At 34.3% G+C, this 24250-nt stretch overlaps 1 protein-coding gene and 1 pseudogene across 1 annotated transcript; both read left to right on the top strand.

The window, feature by feature from the left end:
• The first annotated feature begins 13916 nt into the window (after window positions 1-13916).
• On the top strand, window positions 13917-18339 carry LOC145121421 (inactive protein RESTRICTED TEV MOVEMENT 1-like; annotated as a pseudogene).
• Window positions 18340-23285: 4946 nt separating this feature from the next.
• Window positions 23286-23911, top strand: LOC145121420 (protein RESTRICTED TEV MOVEMENT 1-like). The gene is made up of 3 exons (XM_079057169.1): window positions 23286-23483; window positions 23579-23601; window positions 23650-23911. Exons 1-3 carry the CDS (start codon window positions 23286-23288, stop codon window positions 23909-23911), a joined length of 483 nt encoding a protein of 160 aa, XP_078913295.1.
• Window positions 23912-24250: the final 339 nt, after the last annotated feature.

The raw sequence follows: 24250 nt of genomic DNA, 5'->3' as shown, positions 1-24250 counted from the left end.
TCAACTTTTTTGTATTCTGTGAAAGTTTTAAAACGTGCATATCTTATTCGTTTTAAGTTGGATTGACATGCAGATTTTTCCAACTTGTAGCTTAAAGTTTATACATGATTTTAGACTATAATTTTGCATTTTTGGTTTAATATTCAATGACCTACAGTCCTCCGAAGTCGAGATATCAAAGCTGAAAATTTTTAACTTTTCAACTATTTGTTTTTGTACTTTGTATTATGTGAAAACATTAACACATGCATATATCATTAGTTTAAAGTCGGGTTGACATGCGTTTTTTTCTGCAGTTTATTTTAGAGTTTGTATAATTTCGTCAATTTTGGATTTATATTCAATGACTTACATTCTCCCGAAGTCGGGATATCAATATGAAAATTTTCAAAGTTTAACCCACTAAGTAGTAAGTAATTGCCAAAAAATTCTGGGTTTTTAGGGTTTTCCGGTTCTAAACCCACGTTATCCGGTTCCAACCTACCCACTTTGATGTTTCCGGGTTTTTCGGTTCTAGACCCACTTTACCCGGTACCGTACCCGGAACCGAACCGAAACCGGTTCCTATATACCGGTCCGGTTTCCGGTTCTACAAAATTCCGTTAAACGGTTCTAGGTTTCCGGGTCCGGGTCCATCCGGTCCGGGTTTGGACCCACTTTCATCCCTACATGCGGGGGTCGGGAATGACCAAGAAGCTCTCGGGAAGTCTAACCGCCACCCACCTTCCCTCTCTTTCGTTCTTTTCTGTGGGTACAACGTTGGAAACGTCGTTACTGTCACCGGTGGCCCTTGGGGCACTGTTTTCATCTATTTCCAGCGATGTTAACCGCCTAGGAGGTGGATGAGTGTGTGTGTGCTAGAGTATAGATGTTGCTTTTGGAATTCGTGGTGTGACATGCGCGTTAAATGGCCGGAAAACCCACCACCACCACCGTGAGGTGTTGGCTGCCACTGTTTGCTGCCGCTTGGCACCGCGTGGGTGGCTGTGTGCGTGATTTGGTGTGTGTATGAACATATTTCATGAGTTTAATGTTTTATGGATATCTCTTGGCCAGGAAACCAAAGGAAACTCATCACCACCACCGTGAGGTGGTGGCTGCCACATTGTACCGCCGTTCCACCACTGCTAGCCACCATCTCCGGTGGCTGTGTACTTTCGGGTGCGTTTGGACTGATGTTTAGAGTGCAATTGGTGTTGTCTTGGCCTAAAATCATAACCACCACCACCACCGTGAGGTGGTGGCTGCCGCCGTGAACCACCGTTGAACCACCACTGCCCAAGGTGGTAGTGGGTGGTACCCGACTTATTAGACTTTAATTAATGTAAAACTTAACCATTGGACTAATTAGCTTGTGATTGGGTTGGAAACCCTAATTAGGGTTTAGAAAACCCTAATTTTGGAAATGTTAAGTTTTGGAATTTATCGGGACCCGCGTTTTGGACTAATGGATTGAATTTATGACTTATGCCCGATTACATTGTATGTTTGGCCTAGAGTGGTGATGGATTTAATGGATTAAGTCCTTAATGGGTTAAGTAAGAACAATTAACCCTAATCGTCATTTTATGTGAAAAACTCTAATGGTTTTGGGCCTAGACTTGCTGGTGTTTGGGCCTGAAAGTATCTTTGGACCAATGTTGTTATGGTTAGGCCTAATGGGCCTTGTGGCCCAATATAGAAATAGACTTCGCATTTGTGAGCCTCGGTTTAGGCCATTTCTTGGACTAAGTTGCTGTGGACCTTCGTAGCCAATTGGAAACATGTTTATGGACTAAGGAAATTATTGAGCTTTAGGATAAGGCCCATTGGAAAGGCTTGGGCCCGATTTGGAAAAGTAGGCCATAAGTGGGCCATTATTGGGACTTGATGATTATGAGATATTGGACCATCGGAATGCCAAGTGTTTGGACTAGAATAAATGGTTAGGCCTTCAGGTAAGACCATGTAGAAGTTTGGGCCCAATTTGGAAAATTAGGCCATATGTTGGGCCTTGGTTGATTATTTGGCTTTTGGGCCTTCAAAGTGTGAGTTTGGGCCTTGGTTTTGAACCAAGCTAGGTTAGGGGTAAAATAGTCCTTTTACCCTAAGTGCGGATTTATGGTTATGCATTGAAACCCAAATGGTTAATTGGGTTTCGTCGTGATGATTGACAGTTCGGGGATTGGTCAACCAGCAGCCAGAGATTTATTCGTTGGACTTCATCACTGCGAGGTGAGTCTCATCACCGTACCAATGGGCCGAAGGCACCAAGACCTGCCCATTATGTGTTATATGGTATGCTAGTTGATTATGTGTTATGTGGTATGCTAGTGGATTATGTGGTACGTGATATGCTAGTTATCTTTGTGATACTTGCATGGAAGACCCCGGGAGGAGCCCGTGACGCTTGGATGCCAGGCCATGTGGGGGTGCCCATGACATTCTAGGTAAAGACCATGGGGGTGCCCATGGCACTTGGTTGTCAGACCATGTAGGGGTGCCTATGACATTCCTGATAAAGACCATGAGGGATGCCCATGACACTTGGTTATCAGACCATGTAGGGGTGCCATGACATTCCAGGTAAAGACCATGGGGGGTGCCCATGACACTTCGTTGTCAGATCATGTGGGGGTGCCCATTTCATTCCAAGTAAGACCATGGGGGTGCCCATGTCACATAGGTGTAAGTGTTGGATTAGTGTCTAAGCCCGTAACCATATTTGTCAAGTACTTGACCCGATTGTGCATGGTCCTTTTGGGTTGCCTTCACCAAAGCAACTTGACTGGAGAAATAATAGAGAAAGAGGTTATTATGATTTATTAATATGTTATAAGAATAATATATTAAAGGAGAAATCATATTTGTTTAATTAATGTCGGTCAATAATTAATTAAGAATTAATTTTGTGATCAAGTGTAATTAATTAAACTAGAGGGGCTGAATTGTAATTATGTGATAGTTACAAAATATGGTAATGGTTATCCTAGATATAGGTTGGACGAATTCAAGGGATAAGATATCCTTGAAATCGTCCAAAGGATAAAGGATAAGGGATTTCAAGGCTTATCTTATGATTGCTTGGTGGGCAAGCAACTAGATAAGGATAAGGACTGAAACCCTAATCCCTACACCTATATAAAGACCCTTGGCTAATGAAATTCGTCCATGCCTTGTCTAGGGTTCCTAGGGACGAATTTCACACCTCTTCCCTCTCTCTATTACCTCTCCATTTGCTCTTGGTGTTTGTGAGCCATTAGAGGCACTACACTTGTGGTGCTTGCTTTCAAAGACAAGAAGATTCAAGATTTAAGTTGTTATTACAATATAACAACAAGAGGTATGTATTTCATCTTTCCTTGTGAATTTCGAAATTCCTAGAAGCCTTTTAGGGTTCTTCAAGTCTTCATAATGTTGTGTATCTAATAGTGAAAACATAGATCCAATTCTAGGGTTGCATGCACACATAGGATTGTTTGTACAAAACCTATCAGTGGTATCAGAGCCATTCGTTTTTGTTTTCAATTAGCTTTATTCAAATGTATGAACTTGACATACTAGGGTTTATAGCCAATAAACCCTAGGAGGCTAGAGATTTCGAGATTAGGGTTTCTATACCCTAATTTGCGAAATTTTGAAAGGGTTTTCAAATCCTTTCCTTAAGCCTCAAGATTTCGAAATCTAGGGTTTGTAAAACCCCATGATTTTCGAAATTAGCCTCTTCCCCTAGATAAGATCCTAAATTTTAGGGATTTGGATTATCCTATATCTTGTAATTATCCTTTAATGGTTATATATGGTAATTAAAGATTTTGAATTATCCTATCCCATGATTTTCGAATTTTAGAGGGATTAAAAGGATTAGGATAAATTAATTGTTTAATTGGTAATTATCCTTCATGATTTAGATAATCCCTTATGATTTAATAATTTAAATTAATAGTTTAATTCAAGATAATTATTAAATCAAGAGTTTTAATATTTAAAATTTTAATTTAAATAGTATTAAATTTCGAAAATTTTAAAGTGAGATTAAAACCTAATTGTTTTGAAAAGTTTCAAAACTTGCCCTCAAGTTTTGGAATTTAAATTGTTTGATTAAAAGGTTTAATTTTGAAAAAGTCTAAATTCTAAAACCCTAATTTTGAAAAGTTCAAAGTACACCCTTATGGTTTTATTAAATCAGTTAAGTGTATAATTAAAAGAGAGTTAATAAATCCATAATGATATGGTTTATATTTAATTAAATTAAAAGTGTAATTTATAAAATTAAACCACCTAGTATTTTAAAAGTGTAAAATACACCCTTACACTATATATATAACATTGAAAGTCTAATATTATATATGTATAACTAAAATGCTAGTCTTACCGTTAGTAGGCCTCATTCACAAAGCCGATCTATAAGGGGGGTATAAGGTTATGGCCTATAAAATGGTCGTTTAATGGGTGTCCACTCTCACCCACCGCTTCCTTGATTGGTGGAGGGTCGTTAGCCGAACGGGTAGGATAGGGAAAACCCTTTCTATTAAAAGTATAATGAAGTATAAAGTAACTAAATGTTTTTACAAAATTCTCAATCTTAGTTACTTTAGGCAAAAGTGAATTGATGCAATCCCATGAAATTACACTTTGTGCCCTTGCGAAGACGTTAGTGGAGCGCGTGTGGTTAACCGGCACACTAAATGGTTCTAAGCAAAGGTAGCAAAGGATGACTCATTGTTTGTCATAGTTCGGTGGAGCGTGTGTGGTTAACCGGCACATCGAATAGGTGACTGTAACATTGGGGGCACCATGTAAGTTTGCATGGTTATTCACACCCTGTTTTGTGATCCTCGGCATCCCAGTCACAAATCGAGGGGCATATCGAGATTTAAACATGCCATTGAAAAGTTCAATGAATCTCAAAAGATCTAGGAATTTTCAATAGATTTAAAACTAAATTTCTTTTTCGTTTTTCATGGTGGAAATTAGTGAATCGTCATTCACTTACCTTCAAATGTTCTGCAACTTGGGTTACGGCATCCCTCTCCCAAATTGTAGAGTATTGTGTTGGGTCCTAGCCTTAATATCTCATTTGGGTGATTTATTAAGGATTCAATCAATCAACTAACTTGAATTTTTCTCCCGTTTTGTAGATGTCAAAGTATGACAACTATGGTCTTCCCAAATCCCGTGGAACAAGCTTTTCACATGAAAATGATATTCCATGATTCGATCGGGGAACAAGAGATCATGCTTCACTTCCTCCACCTCCTCCTATTATTCTCCCTAACCCACAAGTTCAAAAGATTGAAAAGTTCAAACTTACTCAAGTCCTTTTGGCAAGTAAACATGAAGAAGGAAAATCAGTGTGTGCACACGTCCTAGAGATGAAGTCACACATTGATAAGTTAAGAATGTTGGGATCGGTTGTCTGTGAGGAGCTGGCTGTTGATTGGGTCCTTCAGTCACTTCCTGAATCATGTAGTGAGTTCGTTAGAGAGTACTATATGATGCATCACAACGTGACCCTCATTGATCTCACCTATTTGCTTATGGCTGTTGAATCAGCAATGATTTGGCGTGCTGGTCAAGCAAATTTGTCTGGTGAGTCAAACTCCCAAACTGCAATGGGCACTGGCAACATCGGAAGTCTAGAAAGAACTAAGTCTATGATTGTCTGATGTGCTGTGCCAAAGGAGTCCATTTGATTTTATTGCCAAGAGAAGGGACATTGGAGACGAAGCTGCCCTAACTACCTGAGAAATCTAAGAGATGGGAGAGTCAAGATGCATGGCTCTACTTCAGGTAAAATCCATTAACTAACTCTTTTAAGTTCCTATTCTAGATTCTTAATACATGATGTAATAAGATTACATTTTTTATAGGATCGAAGAAAAGAGAGGAAGCTTAAGGGAAGAAGTGAGCTGAATCTAATCGTGAAGAAATGGATTTCGATCGCATTGCTTGAAGATTAGAATTTTGAGCTACTACTTGGAGTTAGAATAGATTGCTATGAAATATGTATTAACATAGTTTTTCAATTAAATTGCATTGTAAGGACAAATTTTTCCGCAATAAAATAAATTTTGATTTTATATTATTTATTTATCCTTGAAATGGCGTGTATGAAAAAATTGATGTTTGTAAGTTTCTATTATTAGCAATAATGGATTTGATTCTTAATTGTATTATTTGTGGAAAGGTCAAGAATTTACCAAATAGGGAAAGTTTCTTATCGCCCAAGTTTCAATTGGATAGAAACTTGGAATCATACAACTTGATTGCATGATGAATGAGAAATTTCATATTTGGAAATTTAGACAAATTCTTTGACAAAGTGTCAAGTGTAGGACTAGGAGATCGAGTACACAAAGTTGTGTATTGATCAAATCCACCACAAGAGTAACAAAGATATTCGTCATGATTTACTAAGGTTAAGTAAATATGATTATACTCATAAGATTAAGTGTAATTCTGAGTTGATTGAAAGAGCTTCAATCAATAGCAGAACGAATAAGAAGAATCAAGTAAGCAGAAAGATAAAAGTTTCTCTATTCTAAGAAGAAGGGAGAGTACCTTTTATTATGTTTTATGATAGGTCTTAATGATGAAGAACCATATCTCAATTAATCCTCTAAGTGAGTCTTAGTGCAATTGTATGTCTGAGAAGAGGAATCAAGAATTGAAGAAATGGTTAAATCAAGAAGTCAATCATACTTCGTTCCAAAAACAAGTCTTAGAGTTAAGATTGTGGCATTGAGTGACAAGTCTTAAGAAGGTTTATAACATTCATCAAATGTGGAAAGTTGTGATGTCTTGGATAAGACAAAGACCAACTAGGACCAATTTTGTGAAGTGTTTTGTCTTGATAAAAGCTACACTAACTCTTGAATATTTGTTTGTCGTGAAATGTTTATTGACAAGAGAATCTTATATGTCAAGGAGTCAGTGGGAGTCTTAATGGTCTTGAAAGGTTTCAAGAACAAATCAAAAATAAACCTTATCAATCATCACTAGCACACGACTTGAGGTTTACAACCTATCGTGTTGACACTATTTTGTTTTCTGTGCCATTCCAATTGAGTTTTCTGTATATGTGAGTTCTACGAGTTCTCAATGCATTGTGTAGGGGCAAGATACATTGTTCAATGGAAAGTACATTGAAATGAAGGGGTGAGCTGCTCAATAACTTGGAAGTAATGGTGGGACCCTTGATGGCAAGAAATTAAGAAGAACAAGTTGTATCCGTAAGAGTTTGGATTTGTCACTAACATTATCTTGTGATTATGGTTATGACAAATTCACATGGATAAGAACGAATACACCACAAAATCTAAGTGTCATAAGGTTTCTTTCATTCATAAGAATGATTGTAAGGAAACGCTTTCACTAAGAGAGATTTTGAAGATAGCATTATGTAATTTGGGTTTCTCAAATTCAACTATGATTATGACATACCTCTTCATAGTTCGAATCGTGGGAAATGGGAAATGGGTCTGAACATTTTAGACTTGTTGATATGAGTCCTAGAATCGTTTAAACATATACATATGAGTTGTCCAAGGAAAAGTGTATGAGTTTGAGAAGCTTAGATAAAGTCTTATCAAAGCATCTAGTATTAGAAATATGATCTTAAGAAATTGTTTTCTAGAAGTTCAGCTGATTTCTGAATACATGTCGAAGCTAGTGGGAGCATAAGTGTTATGCTGGTAAAGAAATAATCATCATGTAAGTGGGAGGATGATTATTATGGTAAGTATTGCAAGTTAGCAATATTAATTATAGAAAACAAGTGTTATGATTTGCAAAGTCGTAAGGGTTGAAAAGTTGTTTTGCTATAATTAAAGGAGAGAATATTGTGCTTCATTTCAAATCTAAAGCTTAGATTGAGAAATTTTAATAAATTTAGTCAAAGGATACATAGTGTCTTCTTAAACTTCGATTATGATTACGGTATCCCTCTTCATAGTTCGAATTGTAAGAACGTGACACATAAAATATTATGGCAGAAGATTGATAGAGTATCGTATCTTTATGTAAGACATTATGCATCGTGTCCCATACGCTTCGGGTAAAGGATCGATTGCAATTGCTATAATATTTGACCATTCTAAAATTTTCCAAATGTCTAGCGCATTAAGAAGGGAAAAGGACAAGAATTGGTATTGACTAAGATAATTAAACAACTATCAAAGGACGACCCAAAAGTTCGCTGAGGATTGGTCGCTTGTGAGTAGTTGGAAGTATGGTATTGAATGGATCATATCGACATTATTATGAATAGATAAGATTCTATTAAGAATGAGTTATCATATGGTAAATATGGAAATGTTTCCATAATTGGGAGTTGGAAATTAAGAATTTACATGATTAGAAAATTTTATGCAAAAGGATGTTCAAAGGAATGTACTTTGAGTGAGAGACATCACATCTATAGAATTGTTCTGTAACAATTTTGATAGAGTACCTTGTGATTTCGTTGGCCGAGTCTTTGTGATTTTTGTGCCGTGACTTCACAAGAGGATCATTGCATAAAATATTAGAATTTGACATATTCTAAAAGGTGGCAAGAATTTGGTATTCTTACACTAATTATAAGGATTGGGGATTGTGAAATGAGTTGCATTTGAAAAGTTTCAATTAATCTATTTCACAAAGTATGGACCATAGGAAACCAAAGTGTGCATGCTTTGAGCATGGGACAATTGTGGTTATGATTCGAGTTATAAAGTTGATTATCTGAAACATTAAACAATGGATAATGAGTAATCGATATGGTGATAAATAAAAGGTGTTTTATTTATACTCAAAGGTTTGAGACCATATAGGATTAGTATTATTCTTGTGTTTCTCTTTGCATGTTTTGATTTCCAGAATAATTGAGTTTATTAAGAATAATCGAATTATTCAAACGGTCCGCAGTCGTTCATATGTTGGAAGTAGGTATGAATGAAGACTGTCATGAATTGGTTTGTAGATTGTCTAAAGTGTATTAGACATAACAAAGGTTTGCTGCAACGTTCATGAGTGCTTATGAATATGATTTTGAGCATTGGATTAAACCCACGCTCACTTGGATCGCTTCATGGATTTTATCACGAGCGATTGGTGAGACGATAATATCTTGTATTCTTGAAACCGAGATGTGTGAGTTGTATCTTGCGAATCGGTTACACATTGATAATATGTAAACGCACCAGTAACTTGGTGTTATAAAACTTATTGTTGTGTGTGATTTGGTGAGTGAGTGCAAGCAAACATTGAGTCGAAGTTTATCTGTTCCTTTTATCCAAAGTGGGATAAAAGCGATATATGTGGGCCCCTCGATGATTTAGTGATGACAAACGTAAATGCTCGGCCGGGCTAGGGCTAATTTGATTTGTTCAATTAGTCAGTTGTCGTAAATCGGAAATCGGGAAACAACACATAGACTGAGAGAATGATTTCAATCCATGTCTCACGTCTATACGATATCTAGAATGGAGGAATATATGATCCCTTATCTAAAGGACAGGTTACTGATAAGATTAGAGTTCGACAGCGTCTTTGAGAGCTACGATTGCTAATCGAGTTGTACTTGCATTTGTGGTTACTAGACTTATCCAAGTGGGAGACTGTTGGATTAGTGTCTAAGCCCGTAACCATATTTGTCAAGTACTTGACCCGATTGTGCATGGTCCTTTTGGGTTGCCTTCACCAAAGCAACTTGACTGGAGAAATAATAGAGAAAGAGGTTATTATGATTTATTAATATGTTATAAGAATAATATATTAAAGGAGAAATCATATTTGTTTAATTAATGTCGGTCAATAATTAATTAAGAATTAATTTTGTGATCAAGTGTAATTAATTAAACTAGAGGGGCTGAATTGTAATTATGTGATAGTTACAAAATATGGTAATGGTTATCCTAGATATAGGTTGGACGAATTCAAGGGATAAGATATCCTTGAAATCGTCCAAAGGATAAAGGATAAGGGATTTCAAGGCTTATCTTATGATTGCTTGGTGGGCAAGCAACTAGATAAGGATAAGGACTGAAACCCTAATCCCTACACCTATATAAAGACCCTTGGCTAATGAAATTCGTCCATGCCTTGTCTAGGGTTCCTAGGGACGAATTTCACACCTCTTCCCTCTCTCTATTACCTCTCCATTTGCTCTTGGTGTTTGTGAGCCATTAGAGGCACTACACTTGTGGTGCTTGCTTTCAAAGACAAGAAGATTCAAGATTTAAGTTGTTATTACAATATAACAACAAGAGGTATGTATTTCATCTTTCCTTGTGAATTTCGAAATTCCTAGAAGCCTTTTAGGGTTCTTCAAGTGTTCATAATGTTGTGTATCTAATAGTGAAAACATAGATCCAATTCTAGGGTTGCATGCACACATAGGATTGTTTGTACAAAACCCATCAGTAAGACCCTGGGGCAAGCCCACGACATCCTTGAGTAAGACCCTGGAAGGAGTCCACGATATCTGTATATGTTTGTATGCACGGCTTGTATGGTTGATATGGTTTATGTGATTATTTGGATTGTGTGGGTATGTTATGGGGAACTCACTAAGCTTCGTGCTTAGAGTTTTGTTTATGGTTTCAGGTATCATTGATTTGGAAAGGAAGGGCCCGACTTGATGGCAGCGCATGCACACACCTGTGTTTTCCGCATTATGTGATTTTGGGATGTAACTCTGATAAATGTTTTAATTAAGCAATGTTTTTGAATGGTTGGATTAAGTAACATTTGTGTTTGACTATAATGAAAAATGAAAATTTTACCCTGAATTTTTTGGTCGTTACAGTAAAGATATGTTTCAATTTTGATTTCATAATATAAGTACGGTAAATTTTATATTGGTTCGATATAAACTTTTGATATTTAATTTTTTTTAAATATTTAATTTTATTAACTAATAAAGACAAACGTCCAAAGAAAAATTAAAAAACATCTGTTAATTATGATTAATTATTTTAGCATGTGTAACAGTGTAGTTAATTTTGCATTGAAAAGTTTATGTCTTTATTAAAGAATATATTCAAATTTTGATAACACTAAATAGTTTTTTTTTTTAAAATTAAATATCAAAAGTTTATATTGAATTGATATAAAACTTACCGTACTTATGTTATGAAACTTAAATCGAAACATATTTTACTTTTAACTCAAAACTGCATACTTATATTTTTTTAGAATAAAATAGCAGCATACTATTATTTTTATAATAACGTATTTTTTATATTTGTATAAGATGAATCTTGAAAATTACGACATGTTAAAATTAAAAAGTAATAGAATTATGTTTTTATACTTCAAATTTTTTTAAATAAAATGTAGAAAACGAAAATATTTAATGATGTATTGTAGTTTGAATATTTTAGATAATGTTTAGACAAAAAAATTATTTTTATACATTAAATAAAATATATTTTCATGATTATTAAAATTTGTAAGTTTTAATTTTTTATTTATAAAATATTACATTTTCTATGTTTTAATTTTTTGTCTTTTTGTTTGATTTATGATAATTAATATGAGATTTAATTGACTTTTATAAAATTTTAAAAATGACATTCGGTGAAATTTTACAAATGGTCTTTAGACGGAGTTTCATAAAATGACAGAAATGATCATTGTGTAGAATATTTTCTACTTATGGGATTAGTCTAACGGACATTTGCCCTAAAGGGACCATACAAGCAAAAAATGGTTTAATAATGACTATTTCAAAGAAAAACAATAACTATAATGACCATTTTTTGACAATTTTTTTTTAAAAAAAATGGTAAAATTGTAAGACTGTTGTAGATTTTCTTTTCTTTCCTACCAATCTTTTTTACGATTGGATCAATTTTTTCTTTTATAAATAGTTAATTCCAAAATTTGAACTATTAAATATGTTTTTAATAGTTTATAGCCCGTAGGAACTACGGTTACAAAATTAATTAAACTTTTACAGTAAAAAATTCAAAATTATTAATCAATTATTTTAAATAAATTATTAATTTAGAGATTTTTTTAGTTATATAAAATTATAATCATTGATTAAAATAAATATATGAAATTATCACTTTATAATTTATATTAATTTTATTTTATTTTTTATTCTAATGTTATTAGTTTAATGTAATTAGATTGAGAAATTTAAAATTTAAAATTTGAAATGGAGAATTAATAGGTTGACAAGTGACATTTATTAATTATGATGCATAATAGAGTGACACATGGCAAAAGAAGAATAAATAATTAAATATGCATTAATTATGATGTCTAATATGGTGACACATGTCAAAAGGAGAATAAAAATATTATTTTATTAGAATAGAGAGATAAGATATATCAATAAATGTGCTTAATTTTAACACAAAAGTGAAAAAAGACGAATCTTCAACTCGCGCGTTTATGTGTCTCTCGCCTTTACCTTTTTTTCTTCCAGTTTCGACCATTGACGACGATGAGACAAGGCGAGCACGATCCACACTCCGACGAAGTTTTTTTTGTCTCGACACTCCCGTCCTGCAGTTCAGCCGCCTCTCGCCTCCGGTCCTAGTGGAATTAGACCGACACATTAGTCAAGTAAGTTTAAGTGTTTAATCTAATTTTGCAAACTCTAAATTTCTTGACCTGTTTTTTATTTATGTACTTTTGAATCTAAATTACTTGAGCTTATTTTTTTTGTTTTGTTGGATTATAATATCATGTTGTTATTTATTTATTTATTTATTTATTAATTTATTTTTTTCAAGTTTAATTAGAAGTAATTCCACAGTTCATCAACATAACTAATCAGTTTACTGTGGCGGATCATGGTATTTTCTTAGGATGCTAACGAGCCGAGCCCGAGCCCAACGGACTCGTTTAAGTTATAAGGAGCTCGAGCTCGGCTCGATTTGTACTTTATAGTAAGGAGCTCGACTTGAGCTCGTGAATGATTATACAAGCTTGGCTCGTTTTTTGTCCGAGCCTTCGAGCTCATTTACAAATACCCTAAATTCATAATCCCTCAAATTTTATTTCAACATATAAAAGAATAGTAAATTATATTACATATATAAATGAGCCTAATATTAAATGAGTCTAATAAGCTCAAAATCGTTTAAAATCGGTCTCGAGCCTTTTGACATATATATTTCGATGTAAAAACCTTTTATAAACAAATGTTGATCATCCATTTGCGTTTTCTCTTGTTTTGTCGGCTTTGCATAAGGCAACTTTGAAGCAAATGTTGTTCCACTCCTAAACCCCACAAGCCCACATGAGGGAAACCGCAGTTTTTCCCTCATTCCCATCCAAAAACCGAATTGTGAATCGGTCTGAGTGCTTGAAATTAAAATGTTCTGAAATCCATAAGTAAATCAATTAAAATCACACAATGACATCGACATAAACCTATGAAGTATGATCTGATTTCAAACAATTGACCAAAAAACAATTAAAATGCCAATATAATCTCACAAGTTTTTGGCATGAAATTGTTTATTAATGATAATGACTCAGCTCAAATTTGGTGTTGTTGCAAGATCATGAATCGTGATGTATGATATACCAGTTTAAAAGTTTAATTTCCCCTATTAATTAACTAATCTAATTTGATGAAGGCTTGAACTAATTTGAATGTCTGATGACTAAATGTCTATAATGTCATTCTAATTCCACCAATTAATCAATAAAGTAGGATCACAAGTTCACGATAGTCTTGATTACTATTTTGACCATTTAGTCCCCATCCAGGCATATTACAACAAACTTTATGAAAATCTCATATTACAATGAATTGGTTATTTTCACCAACATACATGTGTCAACTGCTTTTCCATTGATTGTGTCATTCAAGGGCCAAGATTGAGATGATTTCTATAATGGTTCAACATTGCTAATACCTTCCTCATTGTTTAGAGCTTAAAAATTTAAACCTGAAGCATCTTTTACTCACAGTCAAAATGAAAAACATGGTGAAGGTGAATCCCTATGGAACGCAAGGGACGTGTTGGGATGAAAAGGGCAATACTGATACTGTGCAAATTCTGATTTCACATGGTTCTTCTGAGGTCAATTCAATCCAATTTGTATATGTTGTAGATGAGAAAGTGGTTTCTCAGAAATGTATGGAAAACCCTTTGGTTTAAAATTCAATACCGTAAGTGTAACTATTACCATGCCCATCTACTCATATCCATTTACCTTTTAATGAACAAAAAGAACTTAAAAAATGCAGGAGACATTTAATTACCCTGAGGAGTATTTGTTTCGGTAAGTGGTTGTAATCAGAATGGATTGGCTTCGATTACATTTGGTTGTACCGGCTATAATAATAAGGGAGAATTTCGTATATACCCTTATTAAACGTCTAAATATCATATTTGTCCGGCTTAAACTCTAAATATCGTATTTGCCCTTCTTAATGTTTTAAAATATAGGATTTGCCAAAATCTATTTTTTAAACAGTTTTTATTATCTAAGAATATTTTTTTATATATTAAAATTATCAAAATAAAAAAAATAACCAAATGGACCATAATACCCTTGAATTCTAAATCACAATAATCCATTATGTGTGAGATTTGGAACCACAACCGATATTCTAAAAGAAATCCCTCCAACAAGTACAGAAGTGATCAAAATAGTGGCACCAAATATGATCATATAAAGAAATCAACAGTTTTTCCCCTAAAACAATTATCTTATAGAAGTTTGCAGTATCGATGCAGAAAAAACATATGAAACAGAAAGTCCAAATCTGTAAAACAATGATGTTAATTATTACTTTATTCCAAGAAAATGAAAGATAAACATTTTGTATTTTGTAAAACCCAATATAAGCTTCCATATGATAATCGTGGCTTGAAAAGTCAAAATTACGTGTATGAATGCTTACCCATCTTGTAAAAATTGAGGACATTGGTCATTGGTGATCAATTGGCAGATTTCATACTGCTTAACAAGAAGTCTGGGATTCAATTACAAGTTATAAGGCGAAATGATCTGCAAAATATTATAAATAACCAGGTTTAATCACTATTTTAGTACCCTCACCTGAATATGATTATGCTTTTCGAGTCATAATAACCACTTTATAGTACTAGTTGAATAAACCTATAAAGAAGTAAGAAACAGTACATGAGATTCTTTACCTTATACGCCCAGAAAGCAGTGGAGATAACAAAATTGTTTAGGTTGCGTTTAGTTACGGAAAAACAGTTTTCATTTTCGGTTTTCATTTTCCGTTTTCATTTTTCATTGAAAAATTTAGAAAACGCGTTTAGTTAAAACTTATTCATTATTCATTTTCAGTTTTAGAAAATTAGAAAACGTTTTTAGATGTGTATTTTTCTATCGGTTTTTATTTTTAGAAAACGGTAGCGGTGGTAGGGTGTGGGTGGGGGCGGTGGCGGTAGCGGTTCGGCGGCGGTGGTGGTGATGACAGGTGGTGGTGGTGGTGGTGGCGGCGACAATTGTGTCAGTAGCGGTGATGGCGGCAACGGCGGCGGTGGTGCTAGTGATGGGTTAGTGGTGGCGGTGGTGGTGATGTTGATGGTAGGTCGGTGATTGTGGTAGTGGTGTTAGGTGGGTGGGTGTGCGAGTGTGTATGTGTATGTATGTGGGGGTGGGGTGGGTGTGTGTTTGTGGGGGTAGGTGTGGGTTTGTGTGTGTGTGGGGGGGGGGGTGTATGTTTATGAGGGTGGGGGTGGTAGTAGGTGTGGGTTTGTGTGTGTATGTGTGTGTGTGTGTGGGGGGGGGGGTGGGGATTGGTGTGTGTGTGTGTGTGTGTGTGTGTGCACATGTGTTTGTGGGGGTGTGGGTGTGGGGGGGGGGGGTGTGAGTGTGTTTGTGTGTGTGGTGGGGGGTGGGGTTGGGTAGGTATGTATGTGTGTGTAGGTGTGTGTGTGTGTGTGTAGGTGGGTGAATATGTATATGTGTGTGTGTGTGTTTATAGATGGGTGTGTGTGTGTGTGTTTATAGATGGGTGTGTGGGTGGGTGGATGGATATGTATGTGTGTGGGGGGAAGGGTGTTCACGTGGGGGTAGGTAGATGTAGATAGGGTGGGAGTGGATGTGTGTTTATATTTTAGAAAAAATTTGAAAATAGAAAAATATGAAAAACAATGATTATCAGTTTTCCAAAAATTTTCAACTTCTTTGTAATTTTAGGAAACAGAAAATTTTCATTTTCCGTGAAAAATTTAGAAAAATAGACGAACTAAACGCGTTTTAAAAATTATCATTTTTCTTGGAAAATTTTTCCGGAAAACGGCCAATTTTTCCGCAACTAAACGCACCCTTAATTTTTGCAAAACAAATAACATAAATAGGAATCAATCCTTCACCAAAAGTACAAATAAAATTAGAATGACAAAAATAGTATGAGAAGCAATAAAACCAGAAACAGACATCAACAATATCCCTGAATTATGAGGGATTCACCACAGCAACCAAAAGGAAATTGAAGATTGAGAAACAGAAAAAAGGAGGACGACGGAATTACAATCACCTGCAGTTTATACTTGATCATCATGTTATGAGTTCCTGTGATTTTTAAAGCTATACATAGTTATAATCACGAATTGAATAATCAATTAACAAATACAGAACATAAAACTACTTGATGATTATCCGATTGCAGCAAAGAATTGACAGAAGGTTTTAAAAAAAGAAGACGCAGGGTTAAGATATCAATCGTGGTTTCAAATCACACACAGGTAATCGATCGCTATGATTTAGAAGTCTAAGGGTATTATGGTCAATTTTGTTATATTTTTATTTTTGAAGATTTTAATATATAAAAAATGATTCTAAAATAATAAAAACTGTTTAAAAAGTAGATTTTGGCAAATCTGATATTTTAAAACATTAAAAAGGGTAAATATGATATTTAGAGTTTAATTTGGATAAATACGATATTTAGACGTTTAATAAAGATATATATGAAATTCTCCGATAATAATATATCATAATTTGTAAAAATACAAATAGACATATTTTATTAAACATCATAATGGTGTAATATATAAAGTTAATAATTTTAAATAATTAACAATAGAATAATTTTTGTAACAAAAGTAATTAACATATTTTATTAGACAAGAGTACGGGGCTATAATAATATATAATTATTTTGAAAATCATTTATTATTTTATTTTACTTTTGTAACAAATTAATGATGATCCGATTCTGACATGATACTTGTCATGAACGAAAAATTTCTACCAATCTTTTCTTATTTTAATCGTTTAATCTTTAGATTAAAGTAAATTATAAATGTTAAGTGGTAATATCGCAATTCTTAATAAAATAAGATAAAATCAAAACTAGATTTAACAGAGAATATTACATAAATTAGAAATATTACGCTTAACTTGAACACAATGGTTGACGTATGAAAAATATCATCATGAAAAAATTGAAACTAACCAAATCAGTAGTTATTAATTAAACTCGATATAGCAAAAAAAAAATTAACATTAAAAAAAACTTACACAGATTTTTCATGCATGGATATAGATGACATTGATATTATCTGAATTCTGATTCCAAATATATAAAGATTAAGCATAAGAATGTTATTCGCCTAATTAGGCAGTTATATATAGAAAAGATAATTACAAATAAAAACAAAGATAATTACAAATCACTTAAGGATTAATAATGTTAGCTCCCCAACATTTATATATAGTTCAAGAATTCAAGAATGCTAATAACTTCCTCAATCTTCAGAGTTTCGAAATTGAACCTGAAACATCATTTACAAGCTGTCAAATGGAAAACATGTCGAAGTTGGGTCCCAATATTATCAAAGGAACAACTTGGGACGAAGGTGGCAAGACTAAAATCATGCAAATTCTAATTTCGTATGGAAAACATACCGTATATTCGATCCAGTTTGTGTATGCTGTAAATGGGAAAACGCTTCCTTCAGAAATCCATGGAAAATCCTGTGGTTATCGTAAGTATTTACATGCATGCATGTACATCTCTTCATCTCTCTTTTATCTTTCACTGAACTGATCATTACAGATTTTACTCCCGAAAATTGAAAAATGGAGGTGACGTTTGATGACCCAGAGGAGTATTTGACTTCTGTAAGTGGTCAATATGGCATAAAGAAATTGAATTCGATTACATTCGGCACCAACAAGAGTAGGTACGGACCCTTTGGAAGTACTCTTAAGAGTTCGGATCCGCAGTTTGTATATAAGTTCATACCCGCGTATTCGTTTGGGGGATTTCATGGTAGTGTTTACAAGTCGTGTCTGTGTTCCATTGGGGTCTATGTTAGGCCCCTTGGATTCATTGCTGAACCTGAAATTGAAATAGATATTGGAAGTGATAAAGGTGAAGATGATGAAAGTACTTCTTCAAGATCGATGGACTAAAAGTAGCAAATTAGTATTTTAACTTGTCTTGGTTTTTAATCAAATCCCATATGCTTATTGACTTTCGTAATATGCAGGGTATTTTTTGTCATCATAGATCATATATTGTTTTTGGTTTTTTCTTTTTGTTACTATCATTTTGTTACATGCGTGAAATCTGCGATTTGAATCATTTTATGCTTCTTTGGTATATAAAAAAAAAATTGTTGGTTAACTAAGTTATAATTCGTGTATTATCTTAAAACAATTTTAATATTTTTTGTTTAGTTAATTGTTAATTTAAATTAATTTTAAAATATGTTTTAAAGATATAAGCAACATTATTTATGTATATATATATTACTCATAAAATTATTATGTTGGATAATGATATATTGAAAAAATAAATAATCAACCATGGAAATATTATAGTAATAATATATGAACACAAAAGGATTAAAATTATATATATATATATATATATATATATATATATATATATATATATATATATATATATATATATATATATATATATGAGACTTTATTTATGATTTAAAAAATAAAATAAAGATCTTGATCATAAATGATTATATGGCAAAATGGTATAATTATATATGATTATAAATGTTTATACATATATGGCTAATCATAAATGATTATATATACGTCCGTTAACATGTATAGGTGACAAAGGTGGCAGTAGTGGGGTCGGTTGGTTGTAAAGGTGGTGGTTGGGTTGACTCAGTTAACTCAGTTGACTTTGACCAAGTTTGACCAATGGGTATTTTGGGTATTTTGGATGGTGTTTGAGAATTAGTCATTTGACTGGATATATGACGGTTAGAGTTGAGATTCGGAGCAAGGACCTCATGAGCTATTGTTCAGATCGAGAGGTGAGTTTTCCTCACTGTACTTATGGGTCGAAGGCACCAAGGTCGACCCATTGGATTAATATCCTGCTATACATTGATATGTTGAGTATGTGTAACACTCGGTTTCGAATCGTTTCATTATTCGGGTCCGTGGACCGATCATCGGCTATCTTAAGGATTCGGGCCTTGGGGGAAGTGAGATTTAGCCCTTTTTGGATCGGGGTATTATAGACTAAGTGATCCGAGTGTTCGATTGTGTTTCGGAGCCTAATGGTATAATCATAATTTGGTAGTCCGGGCCTTTATGAATTTTAATTTTTTGTTCAGGGAGTTTTAAGGTAAATGTGAGTTGATAGAAGCGTAGGTCTTCTCATCGCCTTTCCGTAGATATAAAGTTCGTCGGAAACAGACTTAGAACGGAGGAGTTATGGTTAATTGAAGTTTAAGTGTTGTCGAAGGTTCATCGAGTACACGGGGCTTACTCGTCGTGTACGCGAGGCGTAATGGGTGAGAATATCGCGGAGGCCCTTCGAGTACGCTAGGCGTACTAAGGGGTATGCCGGGCGTACTCCCTTCAGCATGAAACCCTAATTTTGGTGTTTTACCCCTATATAAGCATCATTATATCTTTCCTTTGGACATTTTAGATCAACCTCTATCCCCTTTAGTCTAATACTGAAACCCTAGAGTGCCTTGAGTGAGTTTTGGAGCTTCGAACAGTGTTTGTGGTGGTTTGTGTAAGAGAAGAAGAAGGTTGAAGACTCATTCTTTGGAGATGAGCTTAAAGATCCAAATTCAGTACCTTCATTTCGTGACTTTTGAGTGCGAGGATTCTGGTGGCAACGGCTCGAGTATTCGGTTATCTTGGATTGATGTGAGTCTCCTCACTATATCTATGGGTCAAAGGCACCAATGTCGACCCATTAGCCAATGTTTTGTTGAAAGACCAAGGGGTGGCCCTTGGTATTGAATGAAAGACCCGAATATATGCCAAACTCGTACTAATGGCTTAAGGGTATTCCAGTCTGATGACTAAGTACACCGACTGTATATTGGCATTCTAGTCCAATGATTGATTGGGCCAGGGGTAAGCCAGATATAAGCTGTGGGCCCCGAGGGCAAGCCAGACTTATGTTGTGGACTCAGGAACAAGCCAGATATGAGCTGTGGGCTCAATAGGCAAGCCAGACTCATATTGTTGGCTCAGGAGTAATCTAGTCTTTTAGTTGTGGACCAAGTGCATGCTGTTATTTGTTATGTTTTAGTGGTGGTACTTTGCGGGAAACTCACTAAGCGTTGGCTTACAATTTTTAGTTGTTGTTTTAGGTACTTCTGATTATCGCGGGAAGGCGAAGGCGTAACTATACACATCCTCTTTTTATGGCTTTATGATTTTGGGATACTCTTATATGGATAAACAATTTGGAAACAATGAGTTCGTAAACATTTTATGACTATGAGTTGTTTTTAAAAGTTTAAATTTTTTGTGATTTTTGGGATGTTACATGCGCGACATGCATCCCATTTGCTCGTCGTGCACCCCCAAATCGGCTATAAACAGGAGGCAAAGCCTTATTCTTTCTCCCACAACTTCCTAAACACTCTATCTCGATTTCTTTCAGTTCTAGCCCATTTTCTCTTACTTTTAGTCTTCGGCGAAGCCCTACGATCCCTGGAGTAGTAATAGCTAGCGAGTAGAAGTTCTATCAGTGCAATTTCCTAACTTTGTCAGGAGAATCCTTGTAATTAAAGCTACACTCTCGTTCTTTCAGTGTAACTTATATTTATAGTCATAAGTCATTGTTATGAACCTATAAATAAGATTTATCAATAATTCCATTTCGTTATACTGATTGATCTACTTACGAGAGAAGTGTCTAGAATAGTCACGTTGGCTTGGTTGTTGAATTTCAGAAAGGCTATATGCCGAAATGATCCTGCCTCCCAACTGTCCTGCCAGGCTGATCCTTACTTGATGGATCTTGATGTAGATATTGAGATTAGTGAGGAATCTAGACTATAATTATTATAGTCACCAAGATTACGAAACTAGACTAAAGCTTAGTAGTTTATGCATCTAGGTCTTTTCAAAGTACGAAGCGAAGCTCTGCCAAAATCACCACTCACTCATATTTATCAAGTGAGTGCATAATTACTTTCATCTTACACATAGATATGAAGTATCTAGATAATTACATGCTTATGTGCTTACTATTTGTGCCAGAAAGGTTATGTGTTAGATAAAATAATATAAGATGACATTTGAATTGATCTAATCATATAACTATTATACAATTATAACTATGTATTGGGTTGTGATAGGAGATGGTAGACAGGTGATAATAGATAGGTGGTAGTAGACAGGTGATGATAAATAGGAGATGACTAGGAGATGCCCTGACCTTGACTTGTGATGTAGTCATCTACTAAAGTATAGATGGCGACCACTTACTAATCTAAACAAGTCATGTGGAAACACCGACAGACTCATAACTTGTAGGTGATGAATTACGAGTTCAAGCGTTGTAGTAACTATGTATTCATGCCATGATACTCTAACCTTTACTGGATATGTATTGGGCGAGTAATCCCCAAAACAGTACTGTCTATGCGATGTAGGCGATGATCCTTAGGAAAAGTCATTATCAATAAACATATAAGGAAATGCAATGTAGGCGATGATAGATAAATTCAATGTAGGTGATGTCCCTTAGGATAAATCCTTAAGGAAGAATAAATAGTAAAGCATGGATGCGTAATTGGGTTAATTGTTTGATAATTAAACATATTCACTATATTATTTTGGTTGAAAACCATATGTACTCATCAGGTTTTCCAACTTGACCCACTCAGTTTATTTGTATCACAGGTATCGATGCAGAGATACATTACACTGAGAGATTAAAGGAGATGCAGATCATTAGTATAAATTAATGTAAGATCTGTTTATGTTTATGTTTTGTATCAGTTATGACATACCAAGATTTTATAAATTAATGAAAAACATTTACTCGAAAATACTTTTACGGGACCAAATTTCTCATTTATAAATAAACTCTGTTTTAAATAAGCATAAATAAAAGTTTCAAAACGGACGTAAATTTGGGGATGTCACAGAAATCCACGATAAAGTCCTAATATTTTGGGTCAGTTTACGGTTTAATCCAAACTTTTGTTTTTTTGAACGGAAAAGTCCCAATTATTTTCTATTTTTCCCATATTAACGTAACAACCCTTATTTTTTCCAACAAAAAATAATAAATTGTTGTATAAAATAAGATTGTCGGGGTTTTTTTCTCGAAAAGTAAATGTTGAGACTAAACCGTAAACTAACCAAAAATATTGAAATTTTATCCGAGATTTCCCTTTTATTTTTTTAAATATAAGTAAATAATTAATAATTGATAAAATGTTTTAAAAAATAGTAAGGGCAATATAATCATTTCAGATGTAACATGGACCAAAGACCCAATGAAATTAAATAGTAAGGATCTTCCGAGTAAAAAAATGATTTAGGGATCAAGTGTGCAGATTACCCCAAACCATAGGGACCGTTCGTGCAATTTACTCATTTATTTATTAATGAAATGTTATCGGTATTTGTTTGATATTGTTATTTACTTTTTTTTAAATTAGTTTTATATATTTTTATTTTTTATAAAATAAAGTGTGGGAAGGTATGACCATATGGGATAGAAAGATGATGTGTTAATCGTTTTGTGTTTGGGATGAAGTTAGAAAACAGATAAAAGTAGATGTGCACATTGGGATGGATGGATGGAAACATTCCCTCCACCCTAACATAAATTTAACAGGAGCATAAAAAATATGGTGATGAAAAGCAAACAAACTCCTGAAATAAGGATAAAATATAAAAATAACTTTTCTTTGGACCCAAACCATAAAACATTACATACTGAAGGGATCATTCGTGGAGTACACTCTAATCTTTTAAACCTTAGCCTTTCAACTTTTCACTCCCTAACAAACGATATATAGCTAGTCCGAATTTATAGTTCAAGAATGCTAATAAATTCCTGATTCTTGAGGGTTTTGATATTCAAACCTGAAGCATCTTTTAGTCGCTGTCAAATGGAAAACATGATGAAGTTGGGTCCCAAAGAAATGAAAGGATCTATTTGGGACGACCGTGGCAAGTCTAAAATCGACCGAATTCTAATTTCATATGAAAACTATGGTGTCTATTCGATCCAGTTTGTATACGTTGTAGATGGGAAATTGATTCCTTCGGAAATCCATGGAAAACCAAGTGGTTTATATTTTGATATCGTAAGTATTAACTACCATGTCCATATCTACTCATCTCTCTTTAACTTTCATTGAACTGAAAAACAGTTGTTACTTTCCGGAATTGGAAAATGCAGGTGAAGCTTGATCACCCAAGGGAGTAATTGACTTCTGTAAGTGGTCAGTATGCGAGTTATTGGTGTGGCAGATTGGTATCGATTACATTTGGCACCAACGTACGTAAGTATGGACCCTTTGGAAGGGTCGGATATGATGGTGTTTACAGTTCCCATGTACCATTACCATTTGCATATAATTTCGGACCAAATTGTTCGTTTGGGGGATTTCATGGAAGTGATGACAACTCGTGGCTTTACACCATTGGGATCTATGTTAGGGCCACTGGATCGGTTGCTGAATCTGAAGCCGATATTGGCAAGATAAAAAGTGAAGAAGATGATCAAAGTTGAAAGAGCTTGTTTAAAAACCAATGGAATAAAGCAGTGAAATTAAATTTTATCACTTGTAGTCGAGTGATTACTCAGTCGTTTACCACTAATTAGTTAGAAGGTTACTTTAATATGTTTATTTAATTATTGAGTTTTGCATAGGGGTATTCATCATCACTGGATATCCAATGTTATTGTTATTGAAATGATGTAATTCAATCAATAATTAGATGTTGGATTCTGCCAACCGAAATCAAGGGAAATTAAATAATCTAACCAAATTTGGAGGGTATTTTGAATATAATAACCACATCTAATATGTTTTTGAAAAATAACCACTCACATCGAAACGAGTATTCT

The sequence above is a fragment of the Lactuca virosa genome, chromosome 6 (genome assembly GCF_052849685.1).
Source record: "Lactuca virosa cultivar CGN04683 chromosome 6, Lactuca_virosa_CGN04683_v6, whole genome shotgun sequence".
NCBI classification, from domain to species: Eukaryota; Viridiplantae; Streptophyta; class Magnoliopsida; order Asterales; family Asteraceae; genus Lactuca; species Lactuca virosa.
The sequence above is the reverse complement of the archived record's forward strand: the minus strand, read 5'-3'. Positions and strand labels throughout refer to the sequence as shown.

Excerpts from the sequence above, each read along its gene's own strand:
- LOC145121420 (XM_079057169.1), top strand. The coding sequence starts at position 23,286 with ATGGAAAACATGATGAAGTTGGGTCCCAAAGAAATGAAAGGATCTATT. Across the intron at positions 23,484-23,578 it reads GTGGTTTATATTTTGATATC|GTGAAGCTTGATCACCCAAG; the intron begins GTAAGTATTAAC and ends TGGAAAATGCAG. Across the intron at positions 23,602-23,649 it reads AAGCTTGATCACCCAAGGGA|ATTGGTATCGATTACATTTG; the intron begins GTAATTGACTTC and ends TTGGTGTGGCAG.